Genomic DNA, 22,449 nt, shown 5'->3' with positions numbered 1-22,449 from the left:
GAGGTAAAAAATAAAAGGGGAAAATGAAAATAAATACCTCCATTATACAAGCACTTATAGGGTACCCATATTAGTGATGTACTGAATGCAATGGGTAGATAACAGTATAGTACTCTTCGTTGTAGATATCATACACCGGGTGTCTGTCTACCAGTTCAATACAATTTTTTAGACAAGAAAATCAATAAATGAGTGGATGAACATAGATAGATGCGTACATAAATAAAATTGGTAAGTATATGAACTATCAGTTCATCTGCTTACTGAAAAAAGGGGGGGGGAGGATAGATGGGAAAGGGAGACAGGACACACTCCATACTGTTGACATGTTTAGGATATAATTAGACTGTCCAATCATAAAGATATACGCTATAGTGAAAAACATGTAAGGGAGAAAATAAAAGAAAAAAGATCAGTCTATAAAAACAGGACCGGGAGAAAGTGACGTGGTGAAATAGAGCAGCCAATCCCATACTCAAATGTTTGACGTCATTAATCAGGCTCGGTGTGAGCAGGTTAAGTAATTATGGGATCATAGAAAAAAGATGATGAAAATACAAATGGCAAATGGGGGGGGGGGGTGGCGATGGGCAAAATAAAAAAAATTACGGTCCCGTTAGAGTAGTTGTCATCTCACAGATGCAAACACGCACGAGCACGCACACACACACACGCACGCACACATACACACACGCACACACACAATATATGTGTATATATGTTTTACCTGGAGCTACTAAAGTCATAGATATTCTTGATTCAGGCATTAAAATAAATCCACAATGATGAGGTGTGAACATGATCCTCCATGATGTTTGGGTTTCGGAAGTCAGTGTCGAATCTGATGCAGTATTTGACCTTAATGGATACCGCAGGGACCTGATTTAGAGACAGATCTTGTCACGTCTATAAGAGTTGACAAGGAAAACATCCATGATGTTTATTTACACTATTTGGTATTTTGGGGAATGTCATCATGCAGTCATGACTGCTACAGTATAAATCAACACAACGTGAACTGTAGAGTGAAAATATACAGCATAAACATATACAATGTATATGATCACTGTACAGTTCACACTATCAGAGATTTGATCTTGCTAATCTACTTTATTTGATCTAGGTTAGGGTTAGGGAAAAGCCCGCCCTTGTAGATGGCACATGCAGTCTCCTCTCCCCTTTAGGAGGACCAAGAGGAGCAGCATCAGCAATAGCATAACTCTGATTAGGATTAATGTCAATGACAGCAACCACAGTTATTATTCGTGAACGAAATGTGTTTCCACTGAAACAAGTTCCTGTCATTCTACTACATGTATGCCTATTATATTCACTCATCATGATGCTTTTGATGGCATTTTACCCATCATGTTCTTTTTTGTATTCTTTTCTGGCTTCAATAAGATAATGTAACATTTTGGAATAAAAATCAGGATTAGCAGTGCATAACTAGAGCCCAGAATTGCAAATATCTCCACAGCAACACTGAACTTCCCTGGCGAGCTGACATACGCAGGGATAAAGGTGATCCAGACCGCACAGAATATCAGCATGCTGAAGGTGATAAATTTGGCTTCATTGAAATTATCAGGCAGGTTCCGAGCCAAAAAAGCTAGAAAGAAACATAACATAGCCAGGACTCCTATATACCCCAACACAGCCCAGAAGCCTACAGCTGAGCCTAATGCACATTCTAAGATGATTTTGTCTTTAAAGTGTTTAAAATTCTTGAAAGGAAAAGGAGGAGAGATAGTTAGCCAAAGTATGCAAATCAGGACTTGTATGAGAGTGAAAGCCAGAACACTGAGTCTCTGCTGAGCAGGGCCGAACCATTTCATGATATTACTCCCTGGAAGTGTAGCACTGAAGGCCAGTAGCACCACTATAGTTTTCAACAGAACACAAGACATGCAGAGGACAAAGGTGATCCCAAATGCTGTGTGTCGCAGCATGCAGGACCACTCAGAGGGCCGGCCGATGAAGGTCAGAGAACACAGGAAACACAGAGCCAGGGAGAAGAGCAGCAGGAAGCTCAGCTCAGAGTTGTTGGCCTTGACTATGGGGCTGTTCCTGTATCTGAAGAAGATGAAAGCCACCATAGCAGTCATGCAAGTTCCTAACATGGCCACCGCTGCGAGCAGTGCACCCATAATCTCTTCATATGATAGAAACTCAGTGTCCTTCTTTTCACAGTCATCTCTTTTCTTGTTTGACCAGAATTCAGGATGGCATCGCTCACAGGTGATGGAATCTACAAGTTAAAACCAAAACAGATGTTACATTTCCCGAGTAGCTCCCTTATTTTCCCACAACGGTGGCAGCAGGCAGGCCGAGGTTAATTTTGTTGGCTATGTTTTTAATTCTTAGTCTTAGTCCTGTGTCAAATCTCCTTGTTAGCTTTTATCATAATATGATAAAAAACTAACAAGGACAATTTAGTTAACCTCATCCTGTTGTTATTTAGTCAAGTTTCAGGGCTCTATCTTCCCCCTTGCCTTAGGCGCTAAACTGGCATTAAACGCAAAAAAACACGCTTTGCGCCTGACTACCCGTGACTCGGGAAGTTAGCATCATGTTTTTAGGCCCCGGAAATGCACTTTACGCTGAAGAGGCATGGCGCAGTGCCAGAATAGACCAGAATGTGTTGAGTGTCGAGTGTCGTGCCGCAGCCTCACAGTCAGTTTCTGTTTCCGGGCTCAGAGCACTGCTGGCGTCTGTTGTTGTCGACTGCCGCTTCTGCCCACGTCTTTTACTTTTACTTATCGTCATTGTTAGCTGTTCGTGTGTTTATTTTGTTTTGTTTTTGTCCACCCGTCCTCGTCCGTGTCTCTGTCCTATCCTCCCTGCTAAACTGTTTGATCATTCCCGTTTCCCGTCAGCCAATCAACACGTCCCCACTACCCTCTGGATTACCCGTCAAACCGATCGATCATTTCCTCATTCCTGTCTCGCCTCCGCTGATCAACACGTCTCTGGATTACTTCTCCCACTGGATTTATCATTTCCCTCTCACTGCCTGGACTCCATCTGCTTCGCCCCTCTACGACCGACCCGTTGCGTGCCGCCTCCTATCGCTGCAGCCATGCTGCGCTGCACGACCCACGTCCTGGGAGGCAGCCTCCACTACCTCGCCATTTCGTGGGCTCCCGCCACCTCCGCTATCCATCTCTGCAGGTGAGTGATCGCTACCCCGCATTCCCTCACTGCTGCTGGAGCTGGTCTCTCGCCATGGCACGGCTGGGCTGCCTCCTCCCTGGATTACTGTCATCTCTCCTCATAATACCTCCATCTTGGACTCTGACTACTGCTCCTCCTATCCTTTCCCACTGGACCATTTTTATTTTTTCCACCTGGACCATTATTTTTTCCACCTACCCCCCAACTTCCACGATCTCTCCCCCGCCTCACCTACTCTGCTGCCGACCTTCACTTACTCAACAATAACCACCGTCTCTCTGCTCCTGCTTTCACCGCCGCCAGCAAGGCTAACATCCTCCGCCACCGCCGCTACATCCACCGTGGACCCCGCCATAACCGCAACCCTACACTACTCTGCCGACACTAACATTCCCTCACTCTGGACTAACTCCCACCCACCTGTCAATACCACCTGCCGCTCTGCTAACCCCAACAACCTCCGCTCTCTCCCCACTGCTCCCTCTGCTCCCAAATCCATCTCCCTTGCCCTGCTGAATACTCGCTCTCTCTCTAACAAATCACCTGTCATATCCAAACTCATCCTGGACAATAACATTGATCTTCTCCTCCTCACTGAAACATGGCAACAGCCCCTGGACTTCTTCTCACTCAATCAGGCCACCCCCCCCCCCCCCCAACTACAGTTACATCGCCAAGCCCCGCCTCTCTGGGCATGGGGGGGGGGTCTCGCCGTTCTCCATAAACAATCCCTAGTCATCAATGAACTCAACCTCAACCTCCCATCCCTGTCCTCCTTTGAACACCTTGCCTTCTCACTTCCCAACTCCATCACTGCTCTTCTTCTTTACCGTCCCCCCAAGCCCCACCCCTCTTTTCTGTCTGAACTCTCCGAACTCCTCACCATCGCTTCTTCTCTTTCTCCCGCCTCCTTCTCACCGATGACCTGAACATCCACGTTGACCAACCCGACTCCCCTCTGACATCTGACTTCCTCTCTCTCCTCGACTGTTTTCACCTCACCCAGCACATCAACTTCCCCACCCACACCAAAGGCCACATTCTTGATTTAGTCTGCTCTTCCTCTCTACCCATCTCCAACCCTCACCTTGTCGTTTTCCCTCTCTCTGACCACCACTGCATCCTCTTCTCTGCTCCCCTGCCCTCACCCCGCCGCCCCAACAAACGCACCATCTCCTTTCGTAATATCAAATCCATTGACCCACCCACTCTCTCCCAGACTATATCCTCTGCCCTCCCCCCCTGACTCCGCCCCCTCCTCCCCTGATGACTATGCCACCCTCCTCAATTCTGCACTCACTGACTCCCTTGACTCCCTGGCCCCCCTGAAAACCTCCACAGTCTCATTCACCTCCTCCTCCCCCTGGTTCACTCCCCAACTCCGCACGATGAAACAGACCGGCCGCAACTGGAAAGACTTTACAAGAAAACCCACCTCACTGTCCACGCCGAACTCTTCAAACAGCACCTCTCCTCCTACCATGATGCACTCCTAGCCACCAAATCTGCCTACTTCTCCACCCTCATCAACAGCACCAACAGGAACCCCCGCACTCTCTTCTCCACTGTCAAAAAGCTCCTCCAACCCCCGGACAATAACACCCTCTCCTCCCCTGAACTCTGCAACTCATTTCTCCACGCCTTCAACAGCAAAATCTTCAAAATCCACTCCTCCCTGACTGCCTCCATTGCCAACCCCTCCGCCCCTCCCCCGCCACTATCATCTTCCCTCCCCCCTCCGCCCTCCCTCACTGCCTTCTCCCCTGTTGACTCCTCCCTCATCACGACATTGTCACCACCTCCAAGTCTTCCACCTGCTCCCTCGACCCCCTGCCCACCCCCCTGACCAAGGCCTGCCTCCCCACCCTCATCCCCCCACCTCACTGCCCTTTTCAATCAGTCACTCTCCCAAGGTCACATCCCCTCTGTCTACAAACTCGCCACCGTCACCCCCATCCTCAAAAAGCCCACCCTCGACCCTGCCAACCTCTCCAACTACCGCCCCATCTCCAACCTGCCATTCCTCTCCAAAACCCTCGAGCACATCGTCTCCACCCAACTTCACTTCCACCTTCACTCCCACAACCTCTACGCACCCCTACAGTCTGGCTTCCGTCCCTTCCACAGCACCGAAACCGCCCTCTCCAAAGTCATCAACGACCTCCTCACCTCCGCTGACTCCGGTGCCCTCAACAAGTTCAACTTGATCTGAGCGCAGCCTTTGACACTGTGAACCACTCCATCCTCCTCCAAAGGCTGCGCCAACTGGGTGTTGAGGGCACCGCACTGGACTGGCTAACCTCATACCTCACCGACAGACAACAGTCCATCTCCCTCTCCGGTCACTCCTCCACCCTCTCCTCTATTTTGCAGGGGGTTCCCCAGGGCTCAGTCCTCGGCCCCCTGCTCTTCATCTGTTATATACTCCTTCTGCTTCAGCCTTCAGAGTGTACAGACGTGTACAAGCTGTGCTCTGCTGCTATCGCTTGCCTGCTTTTGCTATCTCCCGGCCTGCGGCCTCTATCTACCAGCCTGCCTGGTGTGGATCTATGACAACTTCAGGAGTTTCCGGTGCTACTACAGCCCATATACATTCTTGGGACCCTGTGTTACTGACCTAAGGGCATGTCGCCCTGTAAAGGATGTACTGGCCACCTTCAAAAAATTGCAATACTGGAAACTACCATCTTTTGTTTGAAAGACACTGGGATTATCTCTACACAGCCTCAGAGCTCCCTTTCCAATGGATTCACAGAAGCTACGATGCCGAATGCTAACTTAACGTTAGCTGCTCCCTCATCGGGTAATGTACATGCATTTTCCATCATCACAGATACCACGAATGCTAACAGTCTGCTAGCCCCCCCATCCTTGGGTAAGCCGCCCACGCATGTTCCTGAAAACATTGCCTCCCAAGCCTGTGCTATCTCGGGGAAACAAACTGATACTGTCCTCTGGAATGTCCAGGGAGCGAAGCCGAAAAGATTAGTGATCCCTGGACCCTCAGAGACTGCCTCTTATCACCCGGAAATTAGCTCAGCCACGGGCTGGCCTGCATTAGCTAGTATACCCCCTGTTAGCACTAGCACTGATCAGCCATGGATTGCTGTGAGAGGTGGAAAGAAGAGTTTTGCTCCTCCACCACTGATGTCCCTACAGCTGGTAAACAGATTTCAACCGCTATTGGGTAGCCCTGTATCGACTGCCGATATGGATATTGGACCGGCCCATCGGCTATCCGACAACCTAGGTAGCCCCAAAGCTAGGAGGCTATCAAGAGCTAGCAGGCCACAGCCTCAAAGGCTATCAAGAGCTAGCAGGCCGCAGCCCCCTATAACATCCTTGCTCATCGGAGACTCGGATATTAAACACATTGGGATTAAAAACAATACCGCTACACTCTGTTTCCCTGATGAGATGATCTGTGACATAACAGAGAAAATTCCTGAAGTCCTGTCTACTCACAGCTCCCTAAACAAGATTACCCTACATATAGGAGCCAACGACATTCTGAAACAGCAATCAGAAACACTAAAACGTGACTTCCTGGACCTACTGAAGCTCCTAGCCTCACTTGATATTGAGGCATTTATCAGTGGCCCCCTGCCCCCCAATGGAGCTTAAGCACGTGGCTTTCAACTGTCTGCCCTCAGTATAATGTGAATTATATTGACAACTTCAATCTCTTCTGGGATCGAAGCCATCTCTACAGTCGTAATGGTCGACTCAACAGAGATGGCACAAGGCTGTTTACTGCCAACCTTATCTACAACATCAATCACCCAACATCTGATAACTCCACGGCCAGGAATGAGCCCCCCCCCCCTCTCCACTATCTCCAACCCTCGCCGCGAGGTCACACTGTTGCCAGTCGACACGTCTCATCAACAACAATCCCTGTTGCCACAACTCGAGGCCAGCCGACTAGACAAAATATCCTCTGCCATGCAGGCGATATCAGCCCATCCCCCCCCCCCCCCCCCCCTTCGGAGCCTCTACTCCCCCTGCCAACTCCCAGCTCATCAACAACCAACCATGACGTCTTCCTTCCGGGATGAAGTGGAGGACGCTGCCCCCCCTCCTCCTCTCCTGCTCTCTGCTTCGAGGCTATCTTATCCCATCCCCCCCCCCCCCCCTTCACGGCCCCTACACCCCTCCGCGATCTCCCAGTTCATCAACAACCAACCATGACGTCTTCCTTCCAGGAAGCGGAGGACGCTGCCCCCTCCCCCCCTCTCCTCCTCTCTGCTTCTAGGATGAAGTGGAGGGCTCTGCCCCCCCCCCTCCCCCTCGCCTCTTCTCTCCCCCTTCCCCCTTCCGGGCCTCTACACCCCTCCGCGAACTCCCAGTTCACCAACAACCAACCATGACATCTTCCCTCCAGGATGAAGCGGAGGACGCTGCCCCTTCCTCTACCTCTTTGCTCCTCCACCTCTCCCCACCCCCCTCCCCCATTCCATTCTCCAGCAGGATGAACGAACTGATAAGCGTTGGACTGTCTGTGATCCCCCAGTCCCCCTGTCCATCTAAGCCCCCTCATTCTACCCTCCCGACCCCGAACCTGGCCCCTCGACCGTCCCCTCCCTCACATGCCCTCCAGCCCTCTCCCATACTGCCATGCCCCACGCCCCCCCGACCTACCCCCGACCCACCACTCCCGACCCCGAACCTGGCCCCCCCACAGCCCCCTCCCTTACATCCCCCTCAACCTACCTGCTCCCCGCCCCCCCCCACCCACCCTCTCTCTGCCATCCCCCACGCCCCTTCGACCCACCCCCGACCCTACTACTGTCTAACGTAAGATCACTGAGACACAAAACTGATGAACTCTTCCTCCTCACTCAAACCAACATGGACTTCAAAAACTGCTCTGCCTTCTGCCTGACCGAGACCTGGCTGGACGACACCGTGACGGACCAGGTGGTTACCCCGCCCGGCTTCACTCTCCACCGCGCTGACAGGTCGGCGGTACTATCAACCAAGACAAAAGGTGGAGGTATCTGCTTCATGATCAACAACCTCTGGTGCAATAACAGCTCAACACTCGACTCATCATGTTCCCCACACCTGGAATACATCAGCGTGAAATGCCGGCCGTCTTACCTTCCCAGAGAGTTTGCTTCGGTGATCCTGGTCGGAGTATATATTCCACCCTCAGCCAACGCAAACACCGCCATCACCGAGCTTGCCAACTACATCTCCTCTGTGGAAAACCATCATCCCGACGCCGCTGTCATCGCGTTGGGGGACTTCAATCACGCCAGCCTGTCCACCGAACTCCCCAATTACATACAGCAGGTGACGTGCCCCAGCAGGGGCGATAACACGCTCGACCACTGCTACGTTGCCTCCAGCGATGCCTACCGCTCCTTCCCTCGGGCACCGCTGGGCAACTCTGACCACGCCATACTGCTCCTCATCCCCAAATACCGCCAGAAAATAAAATCCACCAAAGCCTTCAAAAAAACAGTAAAATCCTGGTCTGCTGCTAACATCGACACTCTGAAAGCCAGCTTCGACCTAACTGATTGGGACATCTTCAGTCCAGGTGTGGAGAGTGGCGCAGGCGGCCTCGGGGAGGCATATGACGCAATCACGTCATACGTCAACTTCTGTGAGGACACACACATCACCATCAAAACAGTCAAAATACACAGCAACAACAAACCCTGGTTCACCAAAGACATTCAACTCCTACGCAACAAAAAGAGCACAGCATACAACAGCGGTAATAAAGAACAATATAACATTGCAAATTCACAACTCAGATCAGCCATCAGGAAAGCAAAATCAGCATATGGAAAACACTTAGAAAATCAGATCACACCCAACAACACCAAAACAGTCTGGAAAAAATTAAAAAACATGACTAATATTAATAAAAAATCCCCACCCATATCCAATTCTGATCCCCAACTTCCGGACAAATTAAATACTTTTTACACCCGTTTTGAACAGTCTCCAGTGCCCCCATACTCACCCCCCAGTCCTCTCCCCCCCCCCCATTTGTCATCACGGAGGAGGAGGTGAGAAGGCAATTTCAAAAAATAGATAGAAGGAAAGCTGCTGGGCCCGACAATGTCAGCCCAGCTAATCTGTACCACTGTGCAGAGCAACTCGCCCCCCCATTCACCAGACTATTCAACTCCATGCTACACCACTGTACTGTTCCGGACTGTGCCAAGGTTTCTATCATCATCCCAGTACCCAAATCCAATAAAATCACCTGCCTCAACGACTACCGCCCCATCACACTCACCTCTGTTGTCATAAAATCATTCGAACGCATCACCCTCTCCCACCTGAAACAACTCACTTCCCCCCTGCTGGACACTCATCAATTTGCATACCGCCCCAACAGATCAGTTGAAGATGCTGTCAACTTAGCCCTGCACAGTTCACTACAACACCTGGACTCACCCAACACCTACATCCGCACCCTTTTCATAGATTTCAGTTCCGCTTTCAACACAATAGACCCGGTCAAACTTTTCCAAAAAATGACAGACAGAACATTCCCCTCTCCCTCTGCTATCTGATCAGAAGCTTCCTGTGGCGGAGGCGTCAGAGGGTCAGGATAGGCAGCCTCCTGTCCTCCCCTCTGACCCTCAGTACTGGTGCCCCCCAAGGCTGTGTCTTTTCCCCCTGGCTCTTCTCCATCTACACCAACCTCCTTACATCCCACCACAGCTCAGTTTCATTTTTCAAATATGCAGACGACACCACCATAACTGGACTCATCACCAACAATAATGAAGATCACTACCGGAACCAAGTGGCCCAAGCGGTCACTTGGTGCCAGAACAACAACCTACAACTCAACACCTCCAAAACCAAAGAACTCATCACAGACTTCTGACGGAATTCACCCCCCAAGACACCCCTCCACATCTCCGGACAACCTATAACCACCACAGACACATACAAATTCCTGGGCACCCACATCAGCAACACACTCAAATGGGACAATAACACTGGTCACATAATCAAAAAGGCCAATCAAAGACTTTTTCACCTCCGGCAGCTCAAAAAATTCAAAGTAAAATCCAATCTGCTCCTCCAGTTCTATACAGCCATACTAGAAAGCATCCTCACCTCATCCATAACCATCTGGTACGGCAACCTGGACAGTAACTCACGCAACAAACTCCAACGAATAATAAACTAGAACGACCGCAACGCGGACTTATGCCTCCGCCATTAGTTCATTCTTGAGTCCAAGTGGATGTTGGAGCCAAATTGGAAGAAATTGCATCAAGGCGTTTCTGTGCAGAATTGGATATTTGAGCCAAATGTGAAGAAATTTAGTCAAGGTGTTACTGAGATATGGCGTTACCGAGCTTGAAAATGGCATTTGTTAGGTCACTGTGACCTTGACCTTTGACCTTTGATAACCAAAATGGAATCAGTTCATCCTTGAGCCTAAGTGAATGTTTAAGGCGAATCTGATGAAATTCCGTCCAGGCGTTCCTCAGATATCGCGTTAACAAGCTTGAAAATGGCGTTTGAGAGGTCACAGTGACCTTGACCTTTGACCACCAAAATCTAATCAGATCATCCTTGAGCCTAATTGAATGTTTAAGGTGAATGTGATGAAATTCCGTCCAGGCGTTCCTCAGATATCGCGTTAACAAGCTTGAAAATGGCGTTGGAGAGGTCACAGTGACCTTGACCTTTGACCTTTGACCACCAAAATCTAATCAGATCATCCTTGAGCCTAAGTGAATGTTTAAGGCGAATCTGATGAAATTCCGTCCAGGCGTTCCTCAGATATCGCGTTAACAAGCTTGAAAATGGTGTTCGAGAGGTCACAGTGACCTTGACCTTTGACCTTTGACCACCAAAATCTAATCAGATTATCCTTGAGCCTAAGTGAATGTTTAAGGCGAATCTGATGAAATTCCGTCCAGGCGTTCCTCAGATATCGCGTTAACAAGCTTGAAAATGGCGTTTGAGAGGTCACAGTGACCTTGACCTTTGACCACCAAAATCTAATCAGATCATCCTTGAGCCTAATTGAATGTTTAAGGTGAATGTGATGAAATTCCGTCCAGGCGTTCCTCAGATATCGCGTTAACAAGCTTGAAAATGGCGTTGGAGAGGTCACAGTGACCTTGACCTTTGACCTTTGACCACCAAAATCTAATCAGATCATCCTTGAGCCTAAGTGAATGTTTAAGGCGAATCTGATGAAATTCCGTCCAGGCGTTCCTCAAATATCGCGTTAACAAGCTTGAAAATGGTGTTCGAGAGGTCACAGTGACCTTGACCTTTGACCTTTGACCACCAAAATCTAATCAGATCATCCTTGAGCCTAAGTGAATGTTTAAGGCGAATCTGATGAAATTCCGTCCAGGCGTTCCTCAGATATCGCGTTAACAAGCTTGAAAATGGCGTTCGAGAGGTCACAGTGACCTTGACCTTTGACCTTTGACCACCAAAATGTAATCAGATCATCCTTGAGCCTAAGTGAATGTTTAAGGCGAATCTGATGAAATTCCGTCCAGGCGTTCCTCAGATATCGCGTTAACAAGCTTGAAAATGGCGTTCGAGAGGTCACAGTGACCTTGACCTTTGACCTTTGACCACCAAAATCTAATCAGATCATCGTTGAGCCTAAGTGAATGTTTAAGGCGAATCTGAAGAAATTCCGTCAAGGCGTTCCTCAGATATCGCGTTAACAAGCTTGAAAATGGCGTTCGAGAGGTCACAGTGACCTTGACCTTTGACCTTTGACCACCAAAATCTAATCAGATCATCCTTGAGCCTAAGTGAATGTTTAAGGCGAATCTGATGAAATTCCGTCAAGGCGTTCCTCAGATATCGCGTTAACAAACATCCGTACGGACGGCCGGCCGTACGGACGGACAACCCGGATCCATAATGCCTTCGGCCTGGCTTCGCCGGCGGAGGCATAAAAAAGCTTCAAAAATTATAGGTACCCCACTCCCATCACTGGACACTCTCTACCACAAATGGACAATCACACGAGCACAAAAAATAGTTTCTGACCCATCTCACCCAGCCAATCACCTGTTCCAACTGTTGCCCTCTGGACGGCGCTTCAGATCACTCTCCACCAAAACAACACGATTCAAAAACAGTTTTTTTCCCACTGCCATCAGGTTTCTGAACTCCACTCACCTCTGAAACCTCACTGCATACAGTACCTCTAATTAATGTAGTAATATAGTTAGACGTTATATAACATAAGGATGTACTATGGGTGGACAGATAATAGATAATGATTGTTAAACGGATAGTAATGTATTAGTTAGGCTATAGGTAGATGTATTATATTATAGTATTATATGCCTGTATATATTGTATAGTATTTTAGGAATATTGTGATGGAGGTTACATGGTTATTTGGATGGACATATGCTGTATTTAGAACCAGGTTGAGTGAGTTTTTGTTTGTTTTCTCTTGTTTATCTTAAATTTATGATTTTAAAATGTGTTTTGTCTTTTACTTTGCATATTTGTAATGTATCTGTATTGTTTGTTTTGACTGTGGACCCCAGGAAGAGTAGCTGTTGCCTTGTGCAATGGCTAATGGGGATCCTAATAAACTAAACTAAACCTCTCCAGCAATATATATGTTGAATGTTCTGTATTTATGTTGTCATATGTCTGTCTATGTACTGTAATGTCTCATGCTGACACATATTCATGTGCTTAACAATTGCTGTACCGAAAGCAAATTCTGCCGACTTGTTGTGCAGTCCTTAATAATAAATGAAATGAATGAATGAATGACCCCGAACCTGGCCCCCCGACCGTCCCCTCCCTCACATGCCCTCCAGCCCTCTCCCATACTGCCATGCCCCACACCCCCCCCGACCCACCCCCGACCCAGCACTCCTGACCCCGAACCTGGCCCCCCCACAGTCCCCTCCCTCACATCCCCCTCAACCTACCTGCTCCCCGCCCCCCCCCCACCCACCCTCTCTCCGCCATCCCCCACAAACCACTATTGGTCTATCGATCCAATGCTTCGATACCAGTCTTGATTTCATACGGACGTAATACTTTCCCCCCAACACGATCTGTCTCTAAATCAGACTTAATCTCCATTCCCCTTGTGAAGCAAACGATACAAGTTCCAGGCTCTAAAAATATTAAAGCCGCACTCCTTAATGTTAGGTCGCTGTCAAATAAATCTATCCTCATCAGTGATCTGATCACCAGTCATAATCTGGATTTAATGTTCCTCACCGAAACCTGGCTCGATATGAACAACAGAGTGGCTGTTCTGTCCGAATCAGCACCGCCTAATTATAGCTTCATTGACACTCCCAGAGCTGATAAGAGGGGGGGGGGGGGGAGTAGCGATTGTCTTTTCTGATATGTTTCAATGTAAGCAGGTAACATTTGGAGACTTCTCATCGTTTGAATACCTTGCTGCTATTCTGAAATGCTCAACCACTGTGTTACTGCTGAATATCTATAGACCACAAAATACTCAGCCAGCTTTCTCGTTGAATTTGCTGATCTACTCTCCTTAATTTTCATGGAACATGACTGTATATCTATTGCTGGGGATTTCAATATTCATAATAACCCGACGGATAATTTTGCCAAAGAACTGAATATCTTACTTGATACTTTTGATCTGTCTCAACATGTTTTAGGGCCTACTCACAACCGAGGCCATACCCTGGATTTAGTTATTACTAGGGGCTTCAAGTCCTCTTCTGTGTCGACTATTGATGTTGCATTGTCTGACCATCTTTGCATCTTTTTTGAAATGGAAATCTCCCCTGAGATCATTAATAGGTCACAAACCGTTAAAAGACGAGACATTAATGCAGGCACCAGCGCGCTGTTTATGGAGACATTTTCTTTATCTCCCACATCAGCTTCTGTCAATGAGATTCTTGATAACTTCAATTCAACAATTCTGAATGCTATTGATAGTGTGGCGCCTGTTAGGTTAAAATTGCTGTCTGGCAAGATTAAAGCACCCTGGCGAAATTCTGCATCCGTTAGATGCAAAAAGAAAGATTGCAGGAAAGCTGAGCGTAAATGGCGGAAAACTAATCTTCACATTTACTATGATATTTACAAAGAAAGCCTTCACTCCTACAACCTCGAACTGAAAAGGTCGAGACAATCGTTCTTTTCCGAGATAATTAACAAAAATGTGAACAATGCACGCACTCTATTTGCCACAGTTGATAGACTGACTAATCCGCCTCTCTGTGTATAGCACCTGAATTCCTCTCTACTGTCAAATGTAATGAGTTTGCTGCCTTTTTTACGGATACAATTATTAATATCAGGCAGGCTATTAGTGGCTCCACACCAAGAAATGCTGTGACATCATCCTACCCGCAGATCCCTAGTTCGATAAATTTGTCCCAGTTCAGCGTTATCGACTACGACATCTTAGAGGAAACTGTGCAAGGCCTTAAATCATCTTCGTGCTGTCTCGATACCCTTCCAACAAGCCTTTTTAAAAGCGTTTCTAACTGTCTGTCGTCAGACCTATTGCAAATAGTTAATAGATCCCTTTTGACCGGCACTTTTCCTGAGTCCCTGAAAACTGCAGTTATTAAACCCCTACTAAAAAAGCGTAGCCTTGATGCATCGGTAATCAGTAACTACAGACCAATATCTAATCTCCCCTTTATAGCCAAAATAATTGAAAAGGTTGTTTACCTACAACTCAATAGATTCCTAACCTCAAATGATCTCCTAGATAAACTCCAATCAGGCTTTCGCCCCCATCACAGCACAGAAACCGCGCTTACTAAAGTCATAAATGACATCAGAATGAACACAGACTCAGGCAAAAATTCGATTCTAGTGCTACTGGATCTTAGCGCTGCATTTGACACTGTTGACCACTCAATTTTATTGGACAGACTGGAAAACTGGGTTGGGCTATCGGGTACGGCCCTCCAGTGGTTCAAGTCCTATCTTCAAGACAGGAAGTACTTCGTCTCCATTGGCAATTACACATCTGACCTAACTAGGATGACTTGTGGGATGCCTCAAGGATCCATTATGGGGCCCGTTCTCTTCAACCTTTATATGCTCCCTCTAGGCCTAATTATGCAAAAAAACAAAGTAGCCTATCATAACTATGCAGACGACACTCAGTTGTATATAACTCTTTCCTCAGCTGACTATGCCCCCATAGAATCATTGTGCCAGTGCTTTGATCAAATAAATAACTGGATGTGCCAGAATTTCCTACAGCTAAACAAAGACAAAACTGAGGTGATCGTCTTTGGCCCCAAAGAACAAAGGCTTAAAATCACTGTACGCCTTGAGTCTCTATCCCTGAAGCCTAAGGATCAAGTCAAAAATCTTGGAGTTATTATTGATTCCGATCTCAACTTTAACTCCTACATTAAGTCAATTAGAAAATCAGCTTTTATTTCCATCTCCGCAATATCACCAAAGTCAGACACTGCCTCTCCCCCCCTGCTGCTCAATCCCTCATCCATGCCTTAATCTCCTCCTGCCTCGACTATTGCAACTCCCTCCTCACCGGCATCACCTCCCGTTCCCTCCATAGTCTCCAGATGGTTCAAAACTCAGCCGCCCGCCTGCTCACTCACATCCGGTCCCGCGATCACATCACCCCTGTCCTCCACTCTCTCCACTGGCTCCCCGTCAAGCAATGTATCGACTTCAAACTACTCCTCCTCACCTTCAAAGCCCTCCACAGCCTAGCCCCCCCCCCCCCCCCCACCTGACTGACCTCCTCATCTCCCATCGCCCCTCCCGTACACTCCGATCCTCTTCTACTGCCACCCTCATCATCACCCCATCACACCGTCCGAGACTCTCCCTCACTCCCCACTTTCAAAACCCGACTTAAAACCTATCTGTTCTCCCAAGCTTACAACCTCCCCTACCCCTGACCACCTCCTCCAAACCATCACCCTCCGCCCCACCCCTCCCCCCCTGCCCCTCCCTCCTGTTCTCTTCCTCTCCTCTGCTTCTCCATACAACCTTGCCCTGAACTGCCACTGTTATTTGTACCTGTTCCCTGTATCTGTTGCCTGTTGCCTGTTGCCTGTTGCCTGTTTCTGTTCCCTGTTGCTTGTCTTTTGTTTTACTGTTAAGCGTCTTTGGGTTTTGAAAAGCGCTATATAAAATAAATGAATTATTATTATTATTAGAATGGGCATTTCGGCCTTGAATACCAGCCTAATGCTATCTTCCCAACTGGCGTTAACTCATTGAGTGCCATGGACGTCTTTCGACGTCCAATTAAATAGTGACGTAGAGTGCCACGGACGTCTTTCGACGTCCAATGCGTTTTTTGACGGTGGGACGTCGATCAAAGCCTTCCGCAGCTCCTGTACAACTATTGTAGCTATTGGAGGTCTATAACCTATTTTACAGAACCCTTAGGTGGCGACAGTGCTCTCCAGGTTAACAGAAAGGCAGAGAAAAACAGAGAATAAGTCGTTGGGGAAACGGAAATCGCATCGCATCCGTATGCATCGATATGCATGAAGCGTTTTAACGTTAGATGTGCCTGCAGCAGGCAGCAGCCAATCTGCTCCCACAATTGAGCTCCTCCATGTCCGCTGCGACAGGCTGTCGCCGACAGCCCATTCGCATGATCAGCCGTTATTATTCTCAACTGGAAGCATACAGTAGTAGCCGGTGACAAACACACGCGGAAAAAGCTGGATGTCGCCGACGCGCACCCTTCGAGCAAATTCAGCAGAGAGCCACCTCCCATAAGGAGGAGTGTGCAGTTGAGGCGGGGCGGGGCGGGGGGGGGGGGGGGGCACGCAGAGCAGCACACAACACTGACCCAGACAGACCCAGGCAGCAGGACAGGGTTGGCAAACGCAAGCCAGAATATCCGATGCCCACCAGCAGCAAATCAAGATCAGCAAGAAGCTGCAACCAGCAGCGCTGCTGGTTGCAGCTAAAAATATTATTCTGCCAAACAAAATTCCCTGGCCTTCACTGTTTTATTGAAGGAAATTATTTTTGAGGTGTGACTACATCAGAAAATTAGCTTCAGAGTCAGTGATGTGTTTGAAATGTTTAATTTCACAAAAGGGCCATTATCTCAGCTTCTAGAAAAAAACTGCTCTTTTTTGTTAAATCAAGCTATCTTCTCCGGCTGATAACTAAAGAACGGAAAATGATATCAATAAACCTGTTTTTGCTGATGATAGAAAAGAGTCTCATCGTTCTTTTTGCGTGTTCATTGTTTACATAGTAATATCACACAATATTCTGTGGGCCTCGAGAAATCACTGAAAAAAGCTCTGAAACTGTGGCACTGGGAGCGTCCGTTCTCCAAAAGTGGCTGGCACTCAATGAGTTAATTTTGTGCTTAGCGCTTTTCAAAACCAGGCCTCATTCAGTGTGCTAACTCCCCTACCAAATGCCACACACAGACACACATGTGCATCTCCCAGCATGCATTAAGGCTTAATACATTTTGACAAGAAAAAGCAACCAAATCAGCCTAAGTAGGCTAAGTGGTAGATATAAATAATATTTAGGTTAACACAACATGCAATTCTAGAACATTTCAATATTGGACAAAATAAAACTTAAAAATCAAAACACAACCCTATGTGAAACATACATGTAATCCAGGCCCTATATATCCGTCGCAAATACGTGTTATAGTCGAGTGACAACCGTAACACTTGTACTGTGATGTCCGCTCCAACAAGACTGAGCTTACTTGACATGTACTTTTTCAACAAAAACACATTTTGTTTTGGTGGTTTGGAGGAGGTGGTCAGGGGTAGGGGAGGTTGTAAGCTTGGGAGAACAGATAGGTTTTAAGTCGGGTTTTGAAAGTGGGGAGTGAGGGAGAGTCTCGGACGGTCTGGGGGAGGGAGTTCCAAAGTCGGGGTGCGGCGCGGGAGAAAGCACAGTCACCAAAGGTTTTGAGTCTGGATGGGGGGATGATGAGGGTGGCAGTAGAAGAGAATCGGAGTGTACGGGAGGGGCGATGGGAGATGAGAAGGTCAGTCAGGTGGGGGGGGGGCATGACTTTACATAATGTATATTTATGTCGCATCATTTAGCCTGTGCTGTGATGTGCAGGAGCAGCAGGTAGCCTACAAGTTATAAGCCTGCCCTGAATGAGCCGAGTGGGGGTGCTTGTTCACTATTGTGAAAGTTATGTGTTTACAACATAAAGATCATGGAATTGGATGCTATCAGGAATATCACCGATAGTTAACATTCTATATTGTACAGGGAGACCATCAGCCCTGCTGAACAGATCTGTATTTGCCTGGCTGTAGGTTGAATCATTTTATTCAGGCTATGATCTGTGATGTGCTGAGATATCCAAATTGGCATGAAGAGATGACAGCATGCAGCCAAAACCCGGACATGGATCGAGTGGATCGGAGCTTCAAAAGGAAGAATGTCATTGCGTAATTGCAGTTCACCGAAGACAAGAGTTGTGCATAATTCTACGCTTAAAAGGCGTGGTTAAGTGGTTAACGCCGGGTGTAGCGCCGAGTGGAAAATATGGAATGCGCTGACCACGCCCACTAAATAGCGCTTGGCCTGGCGCTAAACGCTATTTTAAGGCCAGTGGGAAGATAGAGCCCATGGTCTATGGGTCAGCTTGGGTGCAAACGCGGTCCTGGCAGAGATCTGCACCCCACCGAGTGCAGTTTTCTAGTTTACATAGTTAATTGATTAATCATTTTACACCAAATGTATGCATGGATAGGTTCCAGCCCCCTCTGACCCTGAAACCCTGAAAAAATTATAATTGGTTTATGCATTATCTACAATTAATTTACACTATGTATACAGTATAATCACATAATGGTACTCGGCCATGTTCTATAAATCATAACAAGACTCCACATTACTCTCAAATTTCATATTCAAATGCACTGATCATGAACTCCATTTTCACTAGGAATTGTATAAACATATATGTAAATACTGCTATTATATTTGAAGATTTATTTGCTGATATTGGATTTACAGGCATTATCCTCTGATCCATTAGTACCTGTGCTGTTGCTGATTTCTCCCTCTGCACATGGTATACAGTCATAGCAGCAGACCGGCTTTCCTTTCTGGAGGACCTTACGGGTTCCTGGGGGACAGCTCTCACTGCACACTGACACAGGCACCTGCATGAACAAAAAAGCAGTATGAGATACACTTTGATATGCTGTTGTCTTCACAAGTCACCATTTGGAATTCTGATCAAAGCGACATTACGATACAATAATCCCACAAGTTAACAATCCATGAATGCTCATACAGTATTGACCTGTTCTGAGTTCTGTGCCCAAATTAAGGACTTAGTGTGCAGATTTAGCTGTTTTTCTGCAGGTAAAGATGTGTCGTAAAGACCAACAGTGACAAACTCCACACTGCCATCTTCGTTCGGCTGCCAGTTTATGATGTCATACTTTGCTGGTGGGTCTCCATTCTCATCAAAGTAAATGTCCTCCCCCTCCTTTGTCTTGAAATGAACCTTTTTTATGTGCTGCAGAATCTAAGCAGATATATATTACTTTACTTGTTCAATGAAATGTAAACCACCTCATATTAGCTCTCATTGGAGAATGATGGACATGCAACAATTTATTAAACAATAACAACTCACCGTGAATGGATCTGGCTGTACCTTATTGTCACATATTTCTTTACAGCCAAGAATACTATGGAGAGCGTGAGCCACAGCATACACTCCTTTATAGATATTGTTAAAGTAGGACATGAATGACATATCAGTGAAGCTGTTTTGCTGCCCAGACAGATCTTCAGAGCCTGTACAGTATCTCTGATTCCCTCCTGAGCCCATTCTCTGGTGGAACCTACAATCAAACAGTGCCTCCCAGAATTCAGTGAACAATTCATTATTAGTAGATGCATTGAGTGACTTTAAATCTAACATGAACTCTCTCATGCCTGTGACATGAGCCTTGGGGATGGACAGCCCTATAGCACCATCCAGGATGTGGTGTCCATTCATAGTTGCAAAGTAGGGGGTAATGATCCAGGCCTCAGTGCCTACCCACTGGTACCCAGTCAGGTTGTGGGGGGCCATCTCGTGTATTAGTATTTTCAACTCATAGCTGGCGAGGAAAGTGACAATCACCTGGGAAGTGGAAGCTTTGATCATGTCAATTATTGCCTGTATTCTTTCTGGTGGATCTGTTCTAAATAAGGATACAGAGTACTCTAGACAGATGCCCAGCTTTTGGGCTGAATCTGTGAAAATGGCCATGCCTTTATTGCCATAATCATTATTGCTCCTAATTGCCCCGACCCAAGTCCAGCCAAACTGCTTGACCAGCTGGGCCAGAGCTCTGCCCTGGTAGAAGTCACTGGGTATCGTTCTGAGGAAGGATGGGTACCGGACTTTGTCACTGAGACAAGCACAGGTGGCAGAGTGGCTGATCTAGGGAGTAGAAAGGAATGATATTCCCATGATGAGGATGAAAAAAACAACAACAAAACAGGAAAATAGAGCACATTAACAGTAACTCTCTTAAAACGTCCTTTACTGTGAGCAGTCAGACAAATTGCAGCATAATGATTATTGTATTATCGAGAAAATAAAACTAAATAAATAGATCAAACTGTGGCCAAGGTTCATTACAGTACATGATTATACATTAAGTGTCAAATAAATAAATAAGTAAATAAATAAATAAAAGCTAAAAAAAGCTACCCACCAATGGGATATGAAAGGGTCCAATGACAGTGGATATAGCCATTGAAAGAGAGGAGGGATCCACTCCTATAATGGCCTGCACTTGGGCTGGTCTGGTGCAGGGTGCCTTGGAGGCTGTGGATATATCCTCATTACCATTAGCCAAGGCCAGTGCCACCCTTATTGCCCTTGGAATGGAGTAACATGAATCATAGATCTTGTAGCCCAGAAAGATGCCAGGCAGCAAGTCTGTGCTGTTGTTAATCTCCTCAATGGCAAAGAGCATAGCCTGAGCATACTGGAACCCGTAGAAAATCAACCTTGACCAAGACAGTTATACATATTGTTGTTATTGTATAATAGCCAGTATGTCCTTAAAATGAAACACAATTAAAAGTGAGATGAGCCAACATTTCTTATTTAATAACTCAGCATGATAACCTTTTTTTTTTATCTATTTTGTATATCTACCTATACTCTTCTAATCTTCTATCTTACTGTATGTCAAACAGCTTGCTACAGTGTGATTTACCTTGTGCACTGCAGTGGCGGTGGTCTGTACATGTAGGTTTCCTGTCTGTCTTTCCATTCCCAGTGGAGAGGGAAGATTCCACCCAAGATAATGTTGCCATTCTTAGACAGCTGAGGGATCTCCGGCTCCCCTATCTGCAGACACACCAGCTCCTCAGCCCCAGAGAGAGATGCCACCAGCAGCTGCAGAAGGACCCAACCCTGCTCTGTCCAGCTTTGGGTGGACATCATACTAAAGACTGTTTAAACACCAAGAGCAATGCGAAAATACAGCATGAAAATGCAATGCAAATTTTGACCCACCTGTCAATCACAGCAACAGATGTGTTCACATCGGAAGTGAATTTCAGAAAAATCAACCCTGGTCCCCCCCCAAATTGACTGATATAGGTTAAAAAAATCGTACTGACGTCCTTACAACACCTTAAGAGACAAACTGCAGGGCAGCAGCAGGCGCACCCTAAAAGGAGCAGGGCAGAGCTTGCATCTGTATTTATAGATATTAAAACATCACACATAGTAATGAACAGTGATGTTAGGGCTCCACGGGGAGGACAGGACAGAGGAGGGAGGTGCAAAACTGGAAAGTTCTTAATGAGTTTTGGCCAGAGGTGTGGACTCGAGTCACATGACTTGGACTCGAGTCAGACTCGAGTCGCAAATTTGATGACTTTGAACTTGACTTGACAAAATCAACAAAGACTTGCAACTCGACTTGGACTTGAACACCAATGACTTGTGACTTGACTTGGACTTGAGCCTTTTGACTTGAAAAGACTTGATACCTTCCTCCAAACACAAATAATAAAATGTGTTATTTAAATGTGCATTAATTTAATTTATTTTCCTGAATCAACTAACGATAACATTCACGCTATTCCCAGAAAGCCAACAGTTCATGAAGGCCGCAGTTCCCAGATCTAGCGTTGTAGACCTACTTGTTTGACTGACATGATGGCAGCCAATGAAGTTGCAGGAGAGAGCCATAAAGAAGGAACGTCACTTCACTTCCTAATTGCTTCATTGAACGCCAAAATGATCCCAAAGATAGTTTATTTCGCGTATCACAACTACGCAGTAATCAACAAGAAACGTCTTGC

At 46.8% G+C, this 22,449-nt stretch overlaps 1 protein-coding gene across 1 annotated transcript; it reads right to left on the bottom strand.

Annotated features, from left to right (window-relative positions):
• Positions 1-1,337: 1,337 nt before the first annotated feature.
• On the bottom strand, positions 1,338-21,577 carry LOC310800205 (extracellular calcium-sensing receptor-like; the record flags this gene model as incomplete). The annotated part of the gene is made up of 6 exons (XM_083662791.1): positions 1,338-2,251; positions 19,160-19,283; positions 19,427-19,654; positions 19,766-20,563; positions 20,841-21,138; positions 21,351-21,577. The coding sequence occupies 6 exons, from the start codon at positions 21,575-21,577 to the stop codon at positions 1,338-1,340; spliced, it is 2,589 nt and encodes an 862-aa protein (XP_083518917.1).
• Positions 21,578-22,449: the final 872 nt, after the last annotated feature.

The sequence above is a fragment of the Poromitra crassiceps genome (assembly GCF_964638095.1).
Source record: "Poromitra crassiceps genome assembly, chromosome: 2".
Classification (NCBI taxonomy): Eukaryota; Metazoa; Chordata; class Actinopteri; order Beryciformes; family Melamphaidae; genus Poromitra; species Poromitra crassiceps.
Note: the sequence above shows the minus strand (reverse complement) of the source record. Positions and strands in the feature narration are given on the sequence as shown.